Source organism: Salmo salar, chromosome ssa27 (genome assembly GCF_905237065.1).
Source record: "Salmo salar chromosome ssa27, Ssal_v3.1, whole genome shotgun sequence".
In the NCBI taxonomy this organism is placed as follows: Eukaryota; Metazoa; Chordata; class Actinopteri; order Salmoniformes; family Salmonidae; genus Salmo; species Salmo salar.
The window spans coordinates 28845474-28870587 of record NC_059468.1 but is presented as its reverse complement, the minus strand read 5'-3'; the positions used below and the strand labels follow the sequence as shown (position 1 = coordinate 28870587).

Below are 25114 nucleotides of genomic sequence, written 5' to 3'. Positions count from 1 at the left end.
TCGTTGTTTCGCAAATCAAGCAAAGGAGTTAGGGGGTAAACAGGACAAACGGGTGGACAATCCCGAAGAAGAAATTCGTTTTTATATGGAGGCCAGTGAGTGTCGAATTTGGTCAACGAAAAAAACATTTGCTACGTGAGGTTTATATGATCGATTAGAAGTTTCACAAGGCTTAACCTTAAGTTGTTACAAGTTACTGATATATGTAGGACACGTGACATCCCGGGCAACTTAAAAAAATTAATTAAAAAAAACTTTATTTTGGAGTTGTCTTGAGTTGGCTATGCATATTCATGTCATGAGGCCAGCATCTCTCTCTTGATTACAGGCGGTTAACGTCAACAACCCTCATCGAATATTTACCATACAGAAGTTACCACCAATCCAAAGAAAGGATAGGCGGGTGCTAGACAGGCAGCCGTGCCGCTTTGTGAACACCGACTCCCTCGGGCGGAGAGACAGTTTATAATCTTTGATTAAATTGACCAGATACTATAGCGGTCGCTCTAACGATGAAAATAATGGATACAGTTGGAAGGAGGCAAGATCAGGTGGCACCATTCTAGCCAATGAGAGGGCAGATACGCAGGACCACGACGGTTTTCCACTAGTTACCACAGCCACAAGGTAGAAAAATGAATATCGTTACATTTCACAAAAACAAAAATGAGCTTTGTGGTCTTATAAGGTTAGGGTCATGCATAACGTTAGCATTGTGTTTAAGGTTAGGTTTAAGATCACATTTTGAGAAAATAAATTGTAGAAATAGGCGGGGATTATGATTTGTGTTTGTTGCAACTAGTGACGACCAGGCACAACTGCCTATATATAACGTTTTTTCTTCTTCTCAGTTACCGGGATGTCGAGGTATGCTACCTATATCAGTACACTCGTAACAACCTAATCATTACGAAACTTCTATTTGATCAAATATGCCACACGTATTAAATAAGCCATTACATGTTTTGTTATCCAAATTCGACGCTCTCATTGACAAATTGATCTCCATGCAATTATCCCTCACGTTTCGCCTCTCTGGCATAAATAAACATGTGACCGTGGAGGTCCAGTTTGAGAATTCATCCTCGTGGCAATATTGAGAGAAAAAAACGCTAGATTACAAAAAAAATTCTTAGCTGATTGTAATACTTTTGGAAATGAATGAATGGATGGCATATGACCCACTGAAAGAATAAACCAAGGACAAGGTTCCCGACCACCAGCCTAAAGCGAGGAGAGAGAAAGGAAAGGGGGAGAATGGTGCAGATCGCTTAGCAACGTGGACGCTTGGTGCTCAACCGGATACGAGCACAGGACTTAAGTCGAAGAGTTGAAGGATTTTACAACATCATTTAGCTAAAACAGCGTCTGAAAACTTGAGCGATGGAGAGAATATGTCTTGACAAGACTGCATCTAAGGCAGTGGACGACTATCTGGAGTACAGGAGGTTTGTCTTGCTTGCCAATGAAAATGTATTCTAGGATTATATTCAGTCTGGAGCACTGCTGAAATGTTCCTCTGTCACCTGACTGACTTTATAGGCCTATTTGTTTTGTTATGTTTGCCTTCAGACAATTTAGAAAGTGCACACATCCCTTGTATGTAGAATGTCACCAATGGCATTTTTTTGGAGTCTGTTTATTTTACACTAGCCTTCCTTCCTTTCCTTGCTCAGCAGATCAATCTAATGAGACTACATAGGTGGAACTGTAATGAAGTTGAAAGTATAAGCTTTGGAGTGTGAATGTCTAGTTCACCATTCTACTTGTGTATCAGTGTTATATTTGAGGAGGAAATGGGAAATTAATCATTTGCAGAATCAGGCTACTCAATGATCAGAACTACTAATCATGAACACCATTAACTTGGAAAAGGTTTGTTGTAACTGTCACTGTTGCTCTATTCTTGTCCCATGTCTTACTTAAGCATTACTTCATTTCATATGTCTGTCAGCTGTGTTTTTGTGTTCTTTTTTGTTCTGTGTTCTTGTTTTGTACTAAATTGCAAAAGAAAATCATTTAAAAAAGATATATATACTTGTAATCATACCCCTGTGCTGTGGTGCCTGTTGATGTGTGTCAGGATCGTGGGTGAAGACGATGGCGGCAGACTATTCTCCCCAGAGGAATATGAAGAGTACAAGAGAACAGTGTTTCCCCAGAGACTACACAACAGGCTGTATGTGAGCTTTGGAGTGCCAGGGGGAATAGACTGTAAACTCATCGGCCCAGAGACACCTTGCTTCTGCACACACAGGTACGCTTTAGCAACATCCTCCATTGCTAATACAACACTGTGATTAGTTCATTAATTGTGTGCCGCCAAAATGGAAGTGCACTATGACCTCTGCAAAGTGGTCTGAACCTTTATGGCTGAGGAGGAAGCATGGTTTCCCAGGAATTGCATGGTCACTGATTCAAGCATCACTCCAGCTATCCTTCTTAATCGCTACACTTGTCTTGGGTTGAATCCCTCCAGGTACAAACAGCATCAGACAGACTTTGAGGAGGTTCCTTCGGAGCGCCCGATAGCACTACCATGCCGGGTGCAAGGGTGTCGGTGTTTGGCCTTTCAGTACGTGCACCTGAACGGGTCACAGCCTGTACGCTGCAGGTGCAAACACTCTGTCTACGACCACAGTGAGACCTCAGAACACCTCTGTGGGAAATGTGAGTCTCAGTTGTCCCCTCGCTGAAGCACTGAGGCATTGTTATAATACTCCTTCTATACTCCCTGACTTCCAATTTGTTGTGTTGAAAGTAGTGTCAGTGTTGTATAGGGTGTGGTTGAGGCCACATTGACCTACCTCTCCTCTTCTCTCTCTGTCCTCAGGCTCATCCTGCTCTGGGTTCTGGAGCCCCTACAGCTGTGGGTGTGGCCAGCCCAGCTCCGCCCACCGGACGCTGGTGGAGACGAAAGCAGAACGGGAGGCCCGGGGTCGTCCGGTGGGCAGAGACGTTCCATACGCAGCCATGGGGGGTCTGACAGGGTTCAGCTCCCTGGCTGACGGGTACCTGAGACTGGACGATAGCGGGGCAGGTGAGACCTCCAGGCTGCATCACAGACTCACTGACAAGAGACAGTCACAAGATGAATTACAGCAAAGGCATCCCAGTCTATCTAATGAGTCTAATTTCAGCCTTAGATATGAGATATCTAATTGTTACCCTTGACCTTGTGCATGCGTGTGCCTACGTAGGTGCCCCTCACCTGTGTGTTCTGTCGTCTCAACAACCAAGAGCTTTCCAGGAGCATGTGTTTGAGAAAGCCTCAGGACCAGCAGCAGCCTCAGGACCAGCAGCAGCCTCAGGACCTAAAGGTCAGAACCCAACCAAGCTATAGGAGGCTTTGGGGGACATAATTATGACTGTGCTTTGAAATGTCTAGCCTGGGAAGCACATGCTTCTCACGTACAATCTTTGGAAGGGTGGCCAGGAGAGACTATGAAATGCCTAATGAGTGTAACGGTCAGCATTTCCAAAACTCGGTCCCGCCCCTGCCGTAGTACTACACAGCAGGTTCAAATCGTCTAAGCTTGATTATGAGTTGGTTATTTTAATCAACTGTGTAGTGCTGGGGGGGTCGGGGGGGGGGCAGGACCGAGTTAGGGAAACCCTGCTATGGCTCATATAGAAATCCTAAACAGAGATGATATTTGTCTCATAATAGATGTATTGCGTTAATTGAATAGTTTCCCTCTGATATGTAGAGGAGAGTTCAGTGACGTCTGTGACCAGGTCTCTGTCTGACCTCAGCACCAGAGATGAAGAAGACATGGCGTACTTTGAGAGACGCTACCAGGAGAGGGTGAGGAGGACAGTTCTCTAATGAAACACTGGAGGCCAGCAAAGCGCAGTAGAAACAGAATTGTACAGATGAAAAATAAGTGAGATCAAGGAAGCAGAGCGACACATACTGTGCCTTCAGAAAGTATTCATACACCTTGACTTATTCCACATTTCGTTGTGTTACAGCTTGAATTCAAAATGGATTAAATATATTTTTTTCTCTGACCCATCTACTAACAGTAGCCCCGTAATGACAAAGTGAAAACATGTTTTTAGAAACTGTTGGAAATTTATTGAAAATGAAATACAGAAATATCTCATTTACAGAAGTATATTGTATTTATTAAGGATCCCCATTTAGTTGCTGCCAAGGAATTGCATGGTCACTGATTCAAGCATCACTCCAGCTATCCTTCACAAACTATGAGTCATCCATACATCAATTGTCTTAATTAGGGAATAACTGCAATCAATATCTATATTTACGCTCAGTGTGTCGTCGGGATCTCTGTTGAAAAGTTTGTTTCTGTTGGAGAGTCTGTCCGCTCTCTCTCTCTCTCTCCGTCGTGGTTAGAATGTATAGTTCAGAGTAACATTCATTCATGTCGTTATAGAATGGCTGTTTCGGTGGTTGTCGGTCTTCGCATTCAATGATACCGAATTCATAGCTGCAGACTAGTAATTAATATCAAAGGCTTGTTCTTATTCTGTCGGTATCGATAGTCTAAGAGTTTAACCACGTGGTATGGTTAAAAGTTCAGCAAGAGAAATGCATGGTCTCAAACCTTGGCCCTCTCGTTATCGAGGTAAGCTGGTCTGGTGATAGAAAACCTAGGTGGGGGTTTTATTCGGAAGAGCAGAAAAGGGCCTGGCCCATGACGCCAGACCATAACTGTGCTCATGGGCGGTCCTCTGATTTAGTTAAACTCCAAAGGGAATTGGAGTTCCCTTCATTAAACAGTCCAAAATCACATTACACAATTTCACAAACAGTTTCATCCTTATTCATTCATTTTATACAACCATTAGATGTAAGTCTCATACCTGAGACTCTTCTATAAACATGGTTATGGTAATGTGGCGGTATTGTCTCTCATAAGTTATACAAAATTGTACCAAACGGACCAGTTCGTAGCTGGATTCTTCACTGATCTTTTATACCTTCTCTAGAACATAAATGTTATTTGGTTCTCCAGTTCTGTGAGGTGGAAGAAATTCCTTTGTCTTCTCTATGAAAACTCACTCTCTCTATACTGTGGCCATGAGGAGAGGGTCTCCTCATAGGAATTGACGACCTCTCTTACAGAGTCTGGTGAAGGGGGGATGGAGAGGGGGATGGTGCTCGCTGTACCCAAAGAGGGCAACATCATGACAGTAGGCTACATTAATACAGCTCTGGAAAAATGAAGCGTGGTCTCTTAATTTGGAGTGGCCTCTTCATTTTTCCCAGAGCTGTATATTATTGTAGTAACTTGTAATGTTGGTACTAATGGAGCTAATGAGCTTTGTCATTGCCTGTGCTGTGTCACACAGGCTACTGTGTTACGTTCATGGGTGTATTATGGTTACGTTATGGTAGCCTGTTTCGCTGTACAGTGTATGTGCACTTTCCCTAGCTTATGTGGCATGAGTCTTCCCTGAGGCTCAGTTGGTAGAGCATGGTGTTTGCAACGCCAGCATGGTGTGTGCAACGCCAGGGTTGTGGGTTCGATTCCCACGGGGGGCCAGTCCCAATTGTATTTTTTTTTTATGAATTTTTTTAAAATAATTATTATATATATTTTTTTTATGCATTCACTACTGTAAGTCGCTCTGGATAAGAGCATCTGCTAAATGATTAAAATGTAAAAATGTCATGACCGAATGCTGGCAAGTCCATAGTTTAGGTTTACAGTTTTTTACTAGTTGAAACATATTGCGTTCAATGTCATATTATGATCGCTATGCTGCAGTCATTACTATGATATAATTCCTCCACGAAGATGTAAAACGTGCAAACTGTTTAGCCTACCGGCCGTTGTGTTAATATTATTTGCTAGGCTACTTAGCTAGCCATGCTGGGTGTCGTGTGTGTGTGTTTTAGCTAGTGTCGCTTATTTTGCAGCATTTAGCTGCGTCTGTGGCAAGGGCCTTTCTCTTTTTTATTTTCTCCCTCTCTGCTCCACCTTTCCTTTTCTGACTGTCCATTTCGCCGTGAGACTTGTCTAAAATGTTTTCGGTAGAGAAGCAGGTAGACGGTTGCTATGTGCGTCGCGGAGAGACCTGATGTCATTTGGGGCGCGCGAGGGGACACTGCAGCAAGAGACTGAGAGTCTGAGATTCTCAGTCAAATCATTCCTGCTTGCTATATTATCGCTGGTCAAGTTGACTATTCACGGCAGGAGTGAGTTACCTCAGGCCACCGGAAATGTCCCAGTGCTCCCGACGGCCAGTCCGCTAGTGTGTACGTGTGTGTAGTGCGCGTGTCTTATCATGTGTATGTGTAAGCGTGTCTGTGTGTGTGTCTCTTCACAGTCCCCACTGTAACATAAGGTGTATTTTTATCTGTTTTTTAAATCTGATTCCACTGCTTGCATCAGTTACCTGATGTGGAATATAATTCCATGTAGTCATGACTCTATGTAGTACTGTGCGCCTCCCATAGTCTGTTCTTGACTTGGGGATTGTGAAGAGACCTCTGGTGGCATGTGTTGTGGGGTATCCATGGGTGTCCGAGCTGTGTGCTAGTAGTTTAAACAGACACCTCGGTGCTTTCAGCATGTCAATGTAACCGATGTGAAATGGCTAGCTAGTTAGCGGGGTACGCACTAACAGCGTTTCAATTGGTGACGTCACTCGCTCTGAGACCTTGAAGTATTTGTTCCCCTTGCTCTGCAAGGGCCACAGATTTTGTGGCGCGATGGGTAACGATGCTTCGTGGGAGGCAGTTGTTGATGTGTGCAGAGGGTCCCTGGTCAAGCCCAGGTAGGGGCGAGGAGAGGGACGGAAGCAAAACTGTTACATCAACACATCTTATAAAAACAAGTAGTGATGAAGTCAATCTCTCCTCCACTTCGAGCCATGGGAGATTCACATGCAAATTATTAATGTTAGCGCTCCATGTACATATAAGGGCCAGCCGTGCGGCCCCCTTTCTGAGCCAATTCTCATTTTCCGAGGTCCCTTTTCATGGTACCTGACCACACGACTGAACAGTAGTCCAGGTGCAACAAACCTAGGGCCTGTAGAACCTGCTTTGTTGATAGTGTTAAGAAGGTAGAGCAGTGCTTTATTATGGACAGACTTCTACCCATCTTAGCTACTGTTGTATCAACATGTTTTTACCATGACAGTTTACAATCCAGGGTTACTCCAAGCAGTCTAGTCACCTCAACATTCTCAATTTCATGTAAATTTTTTTTTTAATGCTTAACATGCTCAACATGCTCAATTTACTTAAAGCCAGTGGCATGTCATTAGTAAATATTTTTTAAAGTAAGGGGCCTAGACAGCTGCCTTAAGGAATTCCTGATTCTACCTTGATTATGTTGGAGAGACTTACATTAAAGAACACCCTTTGTGTTCTGTTAGACAGGTAACTCTTTATTCACAATATAGCAGGGGGTTTAAAGCCACAACACGTATGTTTTTCCAGCAGCAGACGATGATCGATAATGTCAAAAGCTGCACTGAGTCTAACATGACAGCTCCCACAATCTTTGTATCATCAATTTCTCTCAGCCAATCATCAGTCATTTGTGTAAGTGCCGAGCTTTTCGGATATCCTTCCCTATAAGTGTCCTGAAAGTCTGTTGTCAATTTGTTTACAGTAAAATAGCAATATACATTTTTTTCTGAAAGTTTACCTAGGGCAGGTAACAGGTTGATTGATTGGTCTGCTATTTGAGCCAGTAAAGGGGGCTTTACTATTCTTGAATGTGTAGTGTCAGCGTTTGTTGCTGGCATGTCATGCTTAAATTTGCTAATCTTGTCAATGAAAAAACATTTAAGTAATTGGCAATATCAGTGGGTTTTGTGATGAATGAGCCATCTGATTCAATGAATGATGAAACTGAGTTTGTCTTTTTTCCTAAAATGTAATTTAAAGTGCTCCAAAGCTTTGTACTATAATTCTTTATATAATTTCTTTGTTTCATAGTATAGTTTGTACTACTTTTTACTCAGTCACCTGATTTCTCAATTTGCAGTGCATTTGCAAAAATTGTGAAGCCAGACTTATTTGCAATTCCGTTTGCCTCATCCCTCTCAACCATACCATTTTTCAATTCCTCATCAATCCATGGAGGATTTAAGTTTTTACAGTCATTTTTTTAATGGGTGCATGCTTATTAGTAACTGGAATAAGCACTTTCATAAATGTGTCAAGTGCAGTGTCTGGTTGCTTTACATCAACAACATAGGAATCACTACAAAACGTACCGTATGACCTCTTATACACTATTAGGCCCAGCCTTTGAAACTTTGGTTTTCTTATATATGGCTACTACAGTGGGGGAAAAAACGATTTGATCCCCTGCTGATTTTGTATGTTTGCCCACTGACAAAGAAATGATCAGTCTATAATTTTAATGGTAGGTTTATTTGAACTGTGAGAGACAGAATAACAACAAAAATATCCAGAAAAACGCATGTCAGAAATGTTATAAATTGATTTGCATTTCAATGATGGAAATAAGTATTTGACCCCCTCTCAATCAGAAAGATTTCTGGCTCCCAGGTGTCTTTTATACAGGTAACGAGCTGAGATTAGGAGCACACTCTTAAAGGGAGTGCTCCTAACCACAGCTTGTTACCTGTAAAAAAGACACCTGTCCACAGAAGCAATCAATCAATCAGATTCCAAACTCTCCACCATGGCCAAGACCAAAGAGCTCTCCAAGGATGTCAGGGACAAGATTGTAGACCTACACAAGGCTGGAATGGGCTACAAAACCATCGCCAAGCAGCTTGGTGAGAAGGTGACAACAGTTGGTGCGATTATTCGCAAATGGAAGAAACACAAAAGAACTGTCAATCTCCCTCGCCCTGGGGCTCCATGCAAGATCTCACCTTGTGGAGTTGCAATGATCATGAGAACGGTGAGGAATCAGCCCAGAACTACACGGGAGGATCTTGTCAATGATCTCAAGGCAGCTGGGACCATAGTCACCAAGAAAACAATTGGTAACACACTACACCGTGAAGGACTGAAATCCTGCAGCGCCCGCAAGGTCCCCCTGCTCAAGAATACATATACATGCCCGTCTGAAGTTTGCCAATGAACATCTGAATGACTCAGAGGACAACTGGTGAAAGTGTTGTGGTCAGATGAGACCAAAATGGAGCTCTTTGGCATCAACTCAACTCGCTGTGTTTGGAGGAGGAGGAATGCTGCCTATGACCCCAAGGACACCATCTCCACCGTCAAACATGGAGGTGGAAACATTATGCTTTGGGGGTGTTTTTGTGTGTGCAAACCTGGTGGCCAACTACAAGAAATGTCTGACCTCTGTGATTGCCAACAAGGGTTTTGCCACCAAGTACTAAGTCATGTTTTGCAGAGGGGTCAAATAATTATTTCCCTCATTAAAATGCAAATCATTTTATAACATTTTTGACATGCGTTTTTCTGGATTTTTGTTGTTGTTATTCTGTCTCTCACTGTTCAAATAAACCTACTATTAAAATTATAGACTGATCATTTCTTTGTAAGTGGGCAAACGTACAAAATCAGCAGCGGATCAAATACTTTTTCCCCCCACTGTATATTGTGATCACTACATCCGATGGATTTGGATACTGCTTTAAAGCTATTTTCTGCTGCATTAGTAAAGATGTGATTAATACATGTTGATGATTTCATTCCTGTGCTGTTTGTAGCTACCCTGGTACTGTAGGTTGACTGATAACCTGAACCAGGTTGCAGCCACTGGTTACAGTTTGAAGCTTTTTCTTGAGTGGGCAGCTTGATGAAAGCAGGTCAATATTTAAATCACCCAGAAAATATAGCTCTAGGTTGATAACACATACATTATCAAGCATTTCACACGTTATCCAGATACTGACTGTTAGCACTTGGTGGTCTATAGCAGTTTCCCACAAGAATGGGCTTTAGGTGAGGCAGATAAACCTGTAGCCACATTACTTCAACAGTATTTAACATGAGCTCCTCTCTAAGCTTTACAGGAATGTGGTTCTGAATATAAACAGCAACACCTCCACCATTGGCATTTCTGTCTTTTCTGTAGATATTATAACCATATTGTTATCACTGTATCATAAAAAGTATTAGCTAAGTGAGTTTGAGAGATTAGTCAGAATGATTGTCATCTGTTTCTAGCAAGTTATTGATTTCATGAAACTTATTAAGCTACATATGTTAATGTGGGCTATTTTTTAGCACTTTTCTCGGATGCTTGATTGTTTTCATTGCTTTACTGGGAAGCTTAGCAGAAGATTAGATTCAACTTTATTGTCATTGAACAAGTACAGCACAATGAAATGCAGTTAGCATCTGACTAGAAGTGCAAATAAAAGAAAGCAAAACATTTACAAGTGAAACAATTAAATACAATGTATGTTATTAATAAGTGGGATGAAAAATGTGCAATGAAGGCAAATTACAAATACAAATGGCAAGTCTAAATGTGCAATGAAGGCAAATTGAAAGTGCAAGGAGGCATGCAACTGAAATGCAGGAATAGCAGCAATGAGGTTACCGAGGTAGACATGTACAGTTGAAGTGGGAAGTTTACATACCTTAGCCAAATACATGTAAACTCAGTTTTTCACAATTCCTGACATTTAATCCTAGTAAAAAGTCCCTGTGTTAGGTCAGTTAGGATCACCACTTTATTTTAAGAATGTGAAATGTCAGAATAATAGTAGAGAGAATGATTTATTTCAGCTTTTATTTCTTTCATCACATTCCCAGTGAGTTCGAAGTTTACATACACTCAATTAGTATTTGGTAGCATCGCCTTTAAATTGTTTAACTTGGTTTAAGCGTTTCGGGTAGCCTTCCACAAGCTTGTAGATACTTTTGTACCGGTTTCCTCCAGCATCTTCACAAGGTCCTTTGCTGTTGTTCTGGGATTGATTTGCACTTCTCGCACCAAAGTACGTTCATCTCTAGGAGATGGAATGCATCTCCTCCTGAGGGGTATGACGGCGCGTGGTCCCATGGTGTTTATACTTGCGTACTATTGTTTGTACAGATGAACGTGGTACCTTCAGGCGTTTGGAAATTGCTCCCAAGGATGAACCAGACTTGCGGAGGTCCACAATTGTTTTTCTGAGGTCTTGGCTGATTTCTTTTGATTTTCCCATGATGTCAAGCAAAGAGGCACTGAGTTTGAAGGTAGGCCGTGAAATACATCCACAGGTACACCTCCAATTGACTCAATTGCAGTATCTTACATAACCAAACTTCACATGTGTAGGTAATTGCTCTTTATCAAAAAACAACAAGACCGACAGACTTTATTTTTTCCCCCCCATTCAACCAGCGGGTCAGACGCCGGGCACCAACCACACCAGGAATTCTCTTCAGGTATTCAACCTGAACATCCGTCGTCACCCCTGAGATGACACCTTCGATGGGTGTTCTTCTCTGAAGTTCAAAACAAAACTTCTGTTGTCCGGATTCTTTTGAGGCTCACTCCAATCTTCAGTCGGCTCGTCAGAAATACAATTAATCAAAATAAGATCACTTCTGGTCACTCTGACAGACTCCACTTTTCCAAGCACATACTTCACCATTTAACACCTCCATCCTTACTCAACAACCGCATCCCAAAAAGAAGCGATTCATTACCATTTACACACGTATCCTCCACTGCAATTGTAGACAATTTCCTTTTTGTTCCAGTTTTCAATATTACTGTTGTCCATTCAGAACATTCGTCTTCACCACATTTACTCGACACGCTGCTTAATTCGAACTCATCAACCACTTCCGCCATCTTCCTTTCCCAAGGTCTTTCCGTAGCTCCTCCTTCACATGCACTGCCAACTGTGGGACCTTATATAGACAGGTGTGTTTCTTTCTAAATCAGGTCCAAACAATTGAATTGGCTACAGGTGGACTCCAATCAAGTTGTAGTGACATCTCAACGATGATCAAAGGAAATTGGATGCACCTGAGCTGAATTTGGAGTCTCATAGCAAAGGGGTGTATGACAGCAAAGGGGCTGATTGATTCTCTGCTAGACACTAATAAAATACCCATCATATCTGGCCATGTGCCCTCTCTGAATCATGGCATTGAACGCTTTAGCAGGATGCTTTCTCTTTACAACTGGCTACATGATAATTGCAGGGTGTAACTTTTGTTGATCATTTCGATACCTTTTGGAAACAAAACACGTTTTATAAGGTGAATAGGATCCACCTGAATAATTGGGGTTCCCGGATCCTTTCACAGCATTATATGGCTGCGTTGAGACAATGACTTATCAATGACCCAAGCCCAGCTCAGTTAATCCCTACCATTGTGTTGCAGAGTTGTAATAATGTTGTGGGGATGCTTTGCTGCAGGAGGGCCTTGTGACCTTCACAAAATAGATGGCATCATGAAGGAGGAAAATTATGTGGATATATTGAAGCAACATCTCAAGACATCAGTCAGGAAGTTAAAGCTTGGTCGCAAATGGGTCTTCCAAATGGACATTGACCCCAAGCTTACTTCCAAAGTTGTGAAAAATGGCTTAACCTGTTGGGGGTAGGGGGCAGTATTGACACGGCCGGATAAAAAACGTACCCGATTTAATCTGGTTACTACTCCTGCCTAGTAACTAGAATATGCATATAATTATTGGCTTTGGATAGAAAACACCCTAAAGTTTCTAAAACTGTTTGAATGTTGTCTGTGAGTATAACAGAACTCATATGGCAGGCAAAAACCTGAGAAGATTCTGTACAGGAAGTGGCCTGTCTGACAAGTTGTTGTTCATCTTGGCTCTTTTTATTGAAGACTGAGGATCTTTGCTGTAACGTGACACTTCCTACGGCTCCCATAGGCTTTCAGAGCCCGGGAAAAAGCTGAATGATATCGAGGCAGCCCCAGGCTGAAACACATTTTACGCTTTTGTCAAGTGGCCGATCAGAGGACAATGGGCTTAGGCGCGTGCCCGAGTCGACCCCGTGCTTTATTTTCTTTCGTCTGTTTACCTAAATGCAGATTCCCGGTCGGAATATTATTTTTACGAGAAAAATGGCATAAAAATTGATTTTAAACAGCGGTTGACATGCTTCGAAGTACGGTAATGGAATATTTAGAATTTTTTTGTCACGAAATGCGCCATGCTCGTCACCCTTTTTTACCCTTTCGGATAGTGTCTTGAACGCACAAACAAAACGCCGCTGTTTGGATATAACTATGGATTATTTGGGACCAAACCAACATTTGTTATTGAAGTAGAAGTCCTGGGAGTGCATTCTGACGAAGAACACCAAAGATAATAACATTTTTCTTATAGTAAATCTGACTTTGGTGAGTGCTAAACTTGCTGGGTGTCTAAATAGCTAGCCCTGTGATGCCGGGCTATCTACTGAGAATATTGCAAAATGTCCTTTCACCGAAAAGCTATTTTAAAATCGGACATATCGAGTGCATAGAGGAGTTCTGTATCTATAATTCTTAAAATAATTGTTATGCTTTTTGTGAACGTTTATCGTGAGTAATTTAGTTAAAAAATTATGTAAATTCACCGGAAGTTTGCGGGGGGTATGCTAGTTCTGAACGTCACATGCTAATGTAAAAAGATGTTTTTTGATATAAATATGAACTTGATTGAACAAAACATGCATGTATTGTATAACATAATGTCCTAGGTGTGTCATCTGATGAAGATCATCAAAGGTTAGAGCTGCATTTAGATGTCTTCTGGGTTTTTGTGACATTATATGCCAGCTTGAAAAGTGGGTGTCTGATTAATTCTAGCTGGGTACTCTACTGACATAATCTAATGTTTTGCTTTCGTTGTAAAGCCTTTTTGAAATCGGAGAGTGTGGTTAGATAAAGGAGAGTCTTGTCTTTAAAATGGTGTAAAATAGTCATATGTTTGAGAAATTGAAGTAATAGCATTTCTAAGGTATTTGAATAACGCGCCACAGGATTCCACTGGCTGTTACGTAGGTGGGACGATTTCGTCCCGCCGGCCCTAGAGAAGTTAAGGTTAACAAAGTCAAAGTATTGGAGTGGCCATCACAAAGCCTGACCTCAATCCTATAGAAAATTTGTGGGCAGAACTGAAAAAGCGTGTGCGAGCAAAGAGGCCTACAAACCTGACTCAGTCACATCAGCTCTGTCAGGAGGTGTAGTAACTTGACAAGGAATGCCCACACGCATTTCGATATTACTTTCCTTTACTTTCAACCCAAACCTAAAGGTGTATTGCCAGGTACAAACGGTACAAATATAGCAGAACTATATAGCCCACTCCACCGGTGGTAGAATCACATTGCACAGAACTCACTCTTAGTGATGACATCATCAAAAGGGAAAGGTCACGGTCAATACCAATAATAACCATGTCATTATTTATATAGTGTCCACACTATAACACTTCTCCCCCCTCAATTTAAATCCCCCCTGTAAGGAAAACATAAGGTTAACAAGTAAACCACATCAGTGTTTTCTTTTCTTTACTACACCACAACAACAAAATGACAGTTCTTATTTCTTTTCAACTCGGTCTGCTGCTCCAAACAAACAATAACACCACGAGTCTCTCAGTCTCAACTACAGAGTTAGTCTTTCAGGAGTCTTGTGACTACGCTGTGATCTGCGCAGTACTCCTGGTGTGCTACGAGACACAGGTAAGGCGTGTCCCAGTGGAGCTGGGTCTGAGGGCACAGGAGCGGGTTGGGTGTTTGTGAGAGAATGTCCATCACCCTTTGCTGGAACCACTGAATGCCCCTGTTCCTCAGATGCTGTTTCCTGTGGGATTTCAACTTGTATACTACCACCCACAGCTGTTCTGTCTGAAAACATGGTCTTGTCTTTGTCATAGCGCAGGCGGAGATGGTCCTGGTGTCTGCACATGACTCGACCATCAGTCAGTTTGACCACAAAGGAGACGGGACCACTCTGACTTAGAATGATACCTGGCAACCAGCGTTGGCTGCTTGTGAAGTTGCGGATGTAGACAGTGTCATTGGGTTTTAACTGTCTCTCCCTTGTGTGGTGGTCATGTCTCTCTTTTTGTTTCTCCTGCTTCCGTTCCACTCGTGCTCTGATGTTCGGACACAGTAGATCCAGGTGAGCTTTTGGCTTTCTGCCCATTAACATCACCGCTGGAGCCTGTCCTGTTGTTGTTTTTGGCGTGATGCGGTACTGGAACAAGAACCGAGAGAGCTTAGTTGTGATGGTTCCCCCAGTCATCCTTTTGAGCCCCTCTTTCAGTGTCTGCACAGCCCGCTCCGCTAAGTCGTTTGAGGCCGGGTGAAACGGGGCACTGCGGACATGGCGGATCCCGTTTCTCCGCATGAATTCTTGGAACAAGTCACAGGTAAACGTTGTTGCGTTGTCGGACACCAGAGAGTCCGGCAGACCATGGGTTGAAAACACCTGCCGAAGCTTTTCGATGGTTGTGGTCGCTGTGATGTTGCTCATGATGTGCGCCTCCAGCCACTTGGAGTGTACGTCCACCATGACAAGGAACATGTGACCCATGAAAGGGCCTGCAAAATCTATATGCAGCCTGGACCATGGGCGGTCAGGCCACTCCCACAGATGTAGTGGCGCGGGTGGCGCCATCTTCTGGTTGATCTGGCACTCAGAACATGATTTAACTTTGTCTTCTACCTCCTGATCCATGTTAGGCCACCAGATGTAAGATCTGGCTAAACTTTTCATCCGGGAGGCACCCGGCCTCATCCATGACTTGTGCACGGCCAGGGGGTGGAACAACCACTCTGGACCCCCAGAGTATGCAGCCATCCTGCACACTCAGCTCAGTTTTGCGCTTTGCATAAGGTCTTAGTCCATCATCCTCTATGACAGGAGGCCAACCCTGCATCAGGAATCTTTTCACTTGGGACAGGATAGGATCCCGGTCTGTCCACTGTTTGATCTGTTTGGCATTCACAGGTGAGTTTGACAATCTCTCCATTAGGAAAATTGTCTCGGGAGGCACCACAGTTGTGGCAGGCATCTCTGGTAGCGGGAGACGGCTGAGCGCGTCTGCATTTGCATTGTCCTTCCCCGCTCTATACACTATCGTGTACTGGTAAGCTCACAGTGTCAGGGCCCAGCGCTGTAACCTTGCTGAAGCCATGGGCGGAATGCATCTTGATTCACTAAAAAGGCTCATCAGTGGTTTGTGGTCAGTGCATATGGTGAAATGACGACCGTAGAGGTACTGATGGAAGCGTTTCACAGCAAAGACTATGGCCAGACCTTCCTTGTCTAACTGAATAACCCTTCTCAGCACTCGTCAGCATACGTGATACGAATCCAATGGGTCTCTCTGACCCGTCCTCCATCTGATGAGAGAGTACTGCCCCGACGCCATAGGGTGAGGCATCACATGACAGGATGGTCTCTTTGTCTTGGTCAAAATGAACCAGAAGTTGTGCTGATTGTAGTAGTGCTTTCACTTCCTTGAAAGCTTTCTCTTGTGCTGGCCCCCACTTCCATTTACAGTCTTTGTGGAGCAACTGATAAAGTGGAGCCAACACTGTTGACAGTTCCGGGAGGAACTTACCATAGTAGTTCACCATGCCCAGGAACGACCTGAGCTCTGACCCATTCTTGGGGTTTGGAGCATCCTTGATTGCCCTGACTTTGTCCTCCACAGGACACAGACCCTGCGCTGTGATCTTGTGACCTAGGTATGTCACACTCTGTGCTTGGAATGTGCACTTGCTACGCTTCAGGCGCAGCCCTGCCTCAGAGAATCTCTTTAACACCTGGTCCAGATGGTGGAGGTGCTCCTCCTCCGTCTCCCCTGTAACCAGGATGTCATCCAGGTACACTGCTACATGAGGGATCCCCTGCAGCAGATTGTCCATTGTCCTCTGGAAAATGGCTGGGCTGGACGCCACTCCGAAAACCAAGCGGTTGTACCTGAACAAGCCTTTTTGCGTGTTCACTGTGACATACTCTTTTGAGTCCTCGTCCAGGAGGAGCTGTTGGTAGGCGTGACTCATGTCAAGCTTTGAGAACGTCTTGCCTCCTGCCAGTGTCGCGAACAAGTCCTCCACCCGTGGCAGCGGGTAAGCATCTAGCTTAGAGGCCCTGTTGATGGTGAGTTTGTAGTCCCCACATATACGCACCGTGCCGTCACTTTTCAGAACGGGAACGATAGGAGCTGCCCAGCGGGAGAACTGAACGGGAGTAATGATGTTTGCTTCCTGCAGCCGCTCCAACTCATCTTCCACTTTCTTTTTCATGACGTAAGGCACTGTCCTGGGCTTGAAAAAGCAAGGCTCGGCCTGAGGATCCACGAACAGCTTAACTGCAGTGCCCTGCAGTGTGCCCAGTTCATCTTTGAAAATCTCTGGGTACTTTTGAATGACATCCTCAGTCACTCAGTTGTATTTTGTTTAGCCAGTCACGCCCTAGTAAACTAGGCCCATTCCCTTTCACCACCAGGAGCCGTGCTCTCGCTTCCTGGCTGTTGTATGCAATGTCCACCTCTAGAGCCCCAAGCAATGGTATGGTCTCCCCGGTGTACGTACGCAGTCTGATCCCTGCCGGTGTGAGGGCAGAAGCCTGTCTTGAGCCCCATTTTTGTTTGTATGTCTCCTCACTTATGACAGAGGCAGAGGCCCCCGTGTCAACCTCCATCCTCATCTGCTTTCCATCTACCTCCACTGTAGCATCGATAGGCTCTGCGCGCGGCTCCCTCACATTAAACATGTTGTAGGAACAATGCTCTTCCTCCTCCTCTGTGCTCTCTAGGTGGTGCGCTGCTGACTGAGGCTTTGGTGCTGTGAACTTGCCCAGCCCAGTCCGCCCACCCTCTGGCTTGCTCCTAGGACCCCTGCATTTTTTTGCTAAATGTCCCTTTTTGTTGCAATTGTGACAGACAGTCTCCATGAACTTACAGTTGTTACCATAATGTGTCCCTCCACATCTGAAACATTCCACTGCTTTTCCCCTTTTTCCTGCCACCTCTTTTGTCACCTGATGTACTGCACAACTTTCACTGTTGGCCTTTTGAATATTTTTCACATTACTAGCGGCCATCTCCATCCCTTGAGGTGGCAGTTAAACTTGAACCTCTGGACAATCACTGACGGCTTTGGATTGTGGTGAGTCTGAACGAGAGCAACTAGATCCCCAAAAGGAATTTCTCCCGGTCTCCATGGTGTAGCCAAATTCCTCATTAGCTTGTAGGTTTTATCCCCACACACACTCAAGAGAATAGAGCGCTGTTTAGCCTCATCTATGATTCCATTTGCCAAGAAAAAGTGTCCCAACCTTTCCACATATTCCGTCCAGTCCTCGTTCTCTTCCACAAACTCAGTGATAGTCCCAAACATTGCCATTATAACGCCAACTTGTCCTTGATCCTCGTTAGCGATTTTCACTTGCTGCTGCGGCACCTGCTCTCCGTCGCTCATTAAGCTAGCTAGCTAACTGACTACCTCCACTGTTTCTTAGCTAGCTAGCACCTCGCCCTGTACAAGTTGATAAAGTTTTATCCTCGTCGCCAAAAAGGTGTAGTAACTTGACAAGGAATGACCACACGCATTTCGATATTACTTTCCTTTACTTTCAACCCAAACCTAAAGGTGTATTGCCAGGTACAAACGGTACAAATATAGCAGAACTATATAGCCCACTCCACCGGTGGTAGAATCACATTGCACAGAACTCACTCTTAGTGATGACATCATCAAAAGGGAAAGGTCACGGTCAATACCAATAATAACCATGTCATTATTTATATAGTGTCCACACTATAACAGGAGGAATGGGACAAAATTCACCAAACGTATTGTGGGAAGCTTGTGGAAGGCTACCCGAAACATTTGACCCAAGTTGACTACACGGGAGGATCTTGTCAATGATCTCAAGGCAGCTGGGACCATAGTCACCAAGAAAACAATTGGTAACACACTACGCCGTGAAGGACTGAAATCCTGCAGCGCCCGCAAGGTCCCCCTGCTCAAGAAAGCACATATACATGCCCGTCTGAAGTTTGCCAATGAACATCTGAATGATTCAGAGGACAACTGGGTGACAGTGTTGTGGTCAGATGAGACCAAAATGGAGCTCTTTGGCATCAACTCAACTCGCCATGTTTGGAGGAGAAGGAATGCTGCCTATGACCCCAAGAACACCATCCCCACCGTCAAACATGGAGGTGGAAACATTATGCTTTGGGGGTGTTTTCTGCTAAGGGGCCAGGACAACTTCACCGCATCAAAGGGACGATGGACGGGGCCATGTACCGTCAAATCTTGGGTGAGAACCTCCTTCCCTCAGCCAGGGCATTGAAAATGGGTCGTGGATGGGTATTCCAGCATGACAATGACCCAAAACACACGGCCAAGGCAACAAAGGAGTGGCTCAAGAAGAAGCACATTAAGGTCCTGGAGTGGCCTAGCCAGTCTCCAGACCTTAATCCCATAGAAAATCTGTGGAGGGAGCTGAAGGTTCGAGTTGCCAAACGTCAGCCTCGAAACCTTAATGACTTGGAGAAGATCTGCAAAGAGGAGTGGGACAAAATCCCTCCTGAGATGTGTGCAAACCTGGTGGCCAACTACAAGAAACGTCTGACCTCTGTGATTGCCAACAAGGGTTTTGCCACCAAGTACTAAGTCATGTTTTGCAGAGGGGTCAAATACTTATTTCCCTCATTAAAATGCAAATCTTTTTTTATAACATTTTTGACATGCGTTTTTCTGGATTTTTGTTGTTGTTATTCTGTCTCTCACTGTTCAAATAAACCTACCATTTAAAATGATAGACTGATCATTTCTTTGTCAGTGGGCAAACGTACAAAATCAGCAGGGGATCAAGTACTTTTTTCCCTCACTGTATACTTTATATATTGTGGCAGACCAGGGGGTTGTGTCAAAACGTTTACACAGATCAGACAAGGACAGAGTAGGATTAGCTGAGTTTCAAAGGTGTTTATTAAAATAATAGTCCAAAAGAATAGGTCTCCCCAAGAGACCCTCTCCTGGATACCGTGTTCTGGGCTCTGCGTCTTGCTGTATCCTGTGGGATATCAAAACTGAACTCCCTCCTGTTACCTCTGGTACCGCCCCCAACTATATGGGAGTCCTTTCCTCCCCCAGTCTCTCCTCTGTGTGCTGCCCTTCTGGCAGCTTTATGGGACTTGTACAGCTGGTGAGCAATCAGCCGTTGATTACTCACCAATCCTCAATCAGCCCAAATTAGTCCTGGCCGGAGATCCTGTCGAGACCTGGCACGTCCAGCAGATGGAGCCATCGCCTCTTGATGTATACTCCGTCTGTTACCAGGCCTCGACGAGTCTCCCCCTTGGTGGCTGACCTGCTGTATGCCACAATATATATATATATATTGTGGCATACAGCAGGTCAGCCACCAAGGGGGAGACTCGTCGAGGCCTGGTAACAGGCCTGGTAAATATATATATATTATTTATTTTATATTATATATTTATTATATATTTATATTATTTATTTTATATTATATATTTATTATATATTTATATTATATATATATATATATATATTATTATTCCTTTTTGGGGGGGAATCCTGTTTCCATCCTGCATAGTAGGTGGTGGGATGCACATTAAATTGTGTAATCGCCAATAAACCATAGAAGTGCATGTTAGAGCAGAAACTATACCATGAAGTCCAAGGAACTGTCTGAAAATCACCAAGATAGAATTGTTATGAGGAATATATTTGGGGAAGTGTATAAAACAATTTCTAGAGTGTTGAAAGTTTCCAAGAGCACAATGGTCTCCATCATTAGGAAATTGAAAAAAATATGGACTACCCAGACTCTGCCTAGCTCTGTCCGTCAGAGTTCCTACAGAGTTCCTTGGCTGAGATAGAAGAACCTGCCAGAAGGACAACGGTCTCTACAGCACTTCACCAATCTGGGCTTTATGGGAGAGTGGCCAGATGGAAGCCACTCCTAAGGAAAGAGGCACATGACCGCACCCCAGGAGTTTGTAAAAAGGCATGTGAAAGACGTAATGTAACTATTTGGCCTGAATTTTTATTTGATTTATTTCTCCTTTATTTAACCAGGTAGGCTAGTTGAGAACAAGTTCTCATTTTCAACTGCGACCTGGCCAAGATAAAGCAAAGCAGTGCGACAGAAACAAAAACACAGAGTTACACATGGAATAAACAAGCGTACAGTCAATAACACAATAGAAAAAAAAGAAATTCTATATACAGTGTGTGCAAATGGCATGACGAGGTATGGAAATAAATAGGCCATTGTAGCAAAGTATTTACAATTTAGCAGATTAACACTGGAGTGATAGATGAGCAGATGATGGTGTGTAAGTAGTGATACTGGTGTGCAAAAGAGCAGCAAAGTAAATAAAAACAATATGTGGATGAGGTAGGTAGATTGGGTGGGCTATTTACAGATGGACTATGTACGCTGCAGCGATCGAATGCAAAGTGCTATGTCTGGAGAAAACCAGGCACAACTCATCACCCGTCTAACACCATCCCAACCGTGAAGCATGGTGGTGGCAGCATCATGCTATGGGGATGCTTTTCAGCGGCAGGAACTGGGAGACTGGTACGGATAGAGGTAACAATGAATGGTGCCAAATACAGGCAATTCCTTGATGAGAACCTGCTTCAGAGTGCAAACAACCTTAGACCGGGGCAAAGATTTACGTTCCAACAGGACAATGACCCCAAGCATACAGCCAAAGCAACACTGGAATGGCTTCAGAACTAGAATGTGAAAGTCACTGAGTGGCCCAGCCAAAGCCAAGACATGAATACCATTGAAAAACTTGAAGATTGCTGTTCACCACCGCTCCCCATCTAACTTAAAAGAGCTTGACAAAATCTGCAAGGAATAATGAGAGAAAATTCCCAAATCCAGACGTGCAAAGCTGATACAGACACCCAAGACAACTCATAGCTATAAATGCCACCAAAGGTGCTTCTACAAATTATTGACTCAGGGGTGTGAATGCATATGTAAATGAGATATTTCTTTATTTCATTTTCAATAAATTTGCTAAAATGTATAAACATGTTTTCACTTTGTGATTATGGGGTGTTGTGTAGATGGGTGAGAATATTCTTTTTTTTCAATACATTCAGGCTGTAACACTGTGGAATAAGTCAAGGGCTATGAATACTTTCTGAAGGCACTGTATGTAGTTTAATGTAGAGCAAACAGTGCAGCAAATAAGATAACAATTCATTGACAATATATTTACTGCAGACACCCCTTTTTTGTACAATGGATATCTTATGATGTTGAATTAATCAAGGTCTTATAATAAAATACACTAGACAGTATATACAAAAGTATGTGGACATCCCTTCAAATTAGTGGATTCGGCTATTTCAGCCACACCCGTTGCTGACAGGTGTATAAAATTGAGCACACCGCCATGCAATCTCCATAGACAAACATTGACAGTAGAATGGCGTTACTGAAGAGCTCAGTGACTTTCAACGTGGCACCGTCATAGGTCGGTAGGTCAAATTTCTGTCCTGCTAGAGCTGCCCCGGTCAACTATAAGCACTGTTATTGTGAAGTGGAAACGTCTAGGAGCACTAACGACTTAGCCGCGAAGTGGTAGGCCACACAAGCTCACGGAATAGGGCCGCCAAGTGCTGAAGCGCGTAGCGCTAAAAATCGTCTGTCCCCGGTTACAGCACTCACTACAGAGTTCCAAACTTCTTCTGGTAGCAAAGTCAGCACAAGAACTGTTCGTCGGGAGATTCATGAAATGGGTTTCCATGGCCGAGCAGCAGCACACAAGCCTAAGATCACCATGCGCAATGCAAAGCTTCGTCTGGAGTAGTGTAAAGCTCGCCTCCTTTGGACTTTGGAGAAGTGGAAACGACTTCTCCAGAGTGATGAATCAAGCTTCACCGTCTGGCAGTCTGACAGACGAATCTGGATTTGGTGGCTGCCAGGAGAACACTACCTTTCCAATGCATAGTGCCAAATGTTTGGTGGAGGAGGAATAATGGTCAGGGGCTGTTATTCAGTTCGGGCTAGGCCCCTTAGTTCCAGTGAAGGGAAATCTTAATGCTACAGCATACAATGACATTCTAGACGATTCTGTGCTTCCAACTTTGTGGTAAGAGTTTGGGGAAGGTCCTTTCCTGTTTCAGCATGACAATGCCCCTGTGCACAAAGCGAGGTCCATACAGAATGGTTTGTTGAGATCGTTGTGGAAGAACTTGACTGGCCTGCACAGAGCCCTGACCTCAACACTATCGAACATCTTTGGGATGAATTGGAACACCGACTGTGAGCCAGGCCTAATCGCCCAACATCAGTGCCCGACCTCACTAATGCTCTTGAGGCTGAATGGAAGCAAGTCCCCGCAGCAATGTTCCATCATCTAGTAGAAAGCCTTCCCAGAAGAGTGGAGGCTGTTACAGCAGCAAAAGGGGGACCAACCCCATATTAATTCCCATGATTTTGGAATGAATGTTCAATGAGCAGGTGTCCACGTACTTTGTAGTGTATATTTATGTGTGAATGTGGTACTCAAATGAGCACATGACATGTAAATGAATGACTGGAAACCTGAATGCCATAATCATAGTTTCTGTTTCAGATGAAGGCTGAGAAAATGGCAGTCAAACAGAAGGCATCATCATCAAGAGGAAGACCATCCACCAAACCAACCAGCCTACCATCCACCAAACCAGCCAGCCTACCATCCACCAAACCAGCCAGCCTACCATCCACCAAACCAACCAGCCTACCATCCACCAAACCAGCCAGCCTACCATCCACCAAACCAGCCAGCCTACCATCCACCAAACCAGCCAGCCTACCATCCACCAAACCAGCCAGCCTACCATCCACCAAACCAGCCAGCCTACCATCCACCAAACCAGCCAGCCTACCATCCACCAAACCAGCCAGCCTACCATCCACCAAACCAGCCAGCCTACCATCCACCAAACCAGCCAGCCTACCAGCCACCAAACCAACCAGCCTACCATCCACCAAACCAGCCAGCCTACCAGCCACCAAACCAGCCAGCCTACCATCCACCAAACCAGCCAGCCTACCATCCACCAAACCAGCCAGCCTACCATCCACCAAACCAGCCAGCCTACCAGCCACCAAACCAACCAGCCTACCATCCACCAAACCAGCCAGCCTACCAGCCACCAAACCAGCCAGCCTACCATCCACCAAACCAGCCAGCCTACCAGCCACCAAACCAGCCAGCCTACCATCCACCAAACCAGCCAGCCTACCATCCACCAAACCAGCCAGCCTACCATCCACCAAACCAGCCAGCCTACCAGCCACCAAACCAACCACCTCCCTATGCAGTAAGCAACCTACCAAACAGCCTACCAAACTGGAGAAGAGGACGAACAGTTAGCTAACATACTTAGTTTAATGCGGTATTCCATTCCACACATATAATGATATAATTGCACTATGGATAATAGATAATCAAAGAGTCTCACCTGGGAAAATGATCATTAGATCATAAACACCAAGGCTTTTGTGATGTTTCCAAGATCAATTGACAATAAAAGTTCAAATCCATGCTGATTCTTTAACTTACCATCTTCTACTCGGACCTCATTCTCAGGGTTTCTTTTGTTTTAATTTGTTGATAGTTTCACCTTACTAAATAACACTGGTTCTACCTGCACTGTACTATTCAAGAACAGGATATGGAAAATGCATTCATTTTATTGATCAGGATGCACTTACTGTAATCAACTACAGATAAAGACATGGAAAGCCAAGTAGCCAATCAGTGTCATGCTAGGAATTTAATTAACAAAAAGCCAAGGATGAACACACACACACACACAGACTGGCAGAGGACTGAGGATGTGTCTATATAACAGTGCATCCTAGTACTCACTAAAAATCGACTAATGTGGTCAAGAAATCAACAAATTTCCTCATCAATTAACTGATCGATCCAATCAGTGCACTAGTTTGAGTGTGGACGTTTAGCACAGGGTCGGTCACAGTTATTAACAGTTTTGTTACAACCCAAATGGCACCCTATTCCCTATATAATGCACTACTTTTGACCAGGGCCTATGGGGATCCGTAGGGGCCTATGGGCTCTGGTCAAAAGTAGTGCACTATATAGGGAATAGGGTGCCATTTGGGACGTAGGCCTTGGGATATTGATTTGCTCAGTCCTTTGGACTCTATTTAGAAACGTTTCTAAACTCA

At 43.9% G+C, this 25114-nt stretch overlaps 1 protein-coding gene across 3 annotated transcripts; it reads left to right on the top strand.

The window, feature by feature from the left end:
* Positions 1-343: 343 nt before the first annotated feature.
* Positions 344-23647, top strand: fam221a (family with sequence similarity 221 member A). Of its 3 annotated transcripts, XM_045709239.1 has the most exons (7): positions 344-1448; positions 2084-2257; positions 2480-2670; positions 2834-3040; positions 3201-3320; positions 3757-3808; positions 23508-23636. In XM_045709239.1, exons 1-7 carry the CDS (start codon positions 1384-1386, stop codon positions 23509-23511), a joined length of 813 nt encoding a protein of 270 aa, XP_045565195.1. In that variant the 5' UTR covers positions 344-1383; the 3' UTR covers positions 23512-23636. The 3 variants fall into 3 exon arrangements, with proteins under 3 accessions (XP_045565195.1, XP_014033841.2, XP_045565194.1); XM_014178366.2 differs by lacking the exon at positions 3757-3808 and having other exon boundaries at positions 23508-23647; XM_045709238.1 differs by lacking the exon at positions 23508-23636 and having other exon boundaries at positions 3711-4113.
* The last annotated feature ends 1467 nt before the right edge of the window (positions 23648-25114 follow it).

What these genes read in the sequence shown, in the direction of transcription:
- fam221a (XM_045709238.1), top strand. Translation starts at nt 1,384, where the DNA reads ATGGAGAGAATATGTCTTGACAAGACTGCATCTAAGGCAGTGGACGAC. An exon ending in GACTATCTGGAGTACAGGAG is followed by an intron (nt 1,449 to 2,083) that starts GTTTGTCTTGCT and finishes GATGTGTGTCAG; the next exon opens with GATCGTGGGTGAAGACGATG. An exon ending in AGCAGCCTCAGGACCTAAAG is followed by an intron (nt 3,321 to 3,710) that starts GTCAGAACCCAA and finishes TCTGATATGTAG; the next exon opens with AGGAGAGTTCAGTGACGTCT.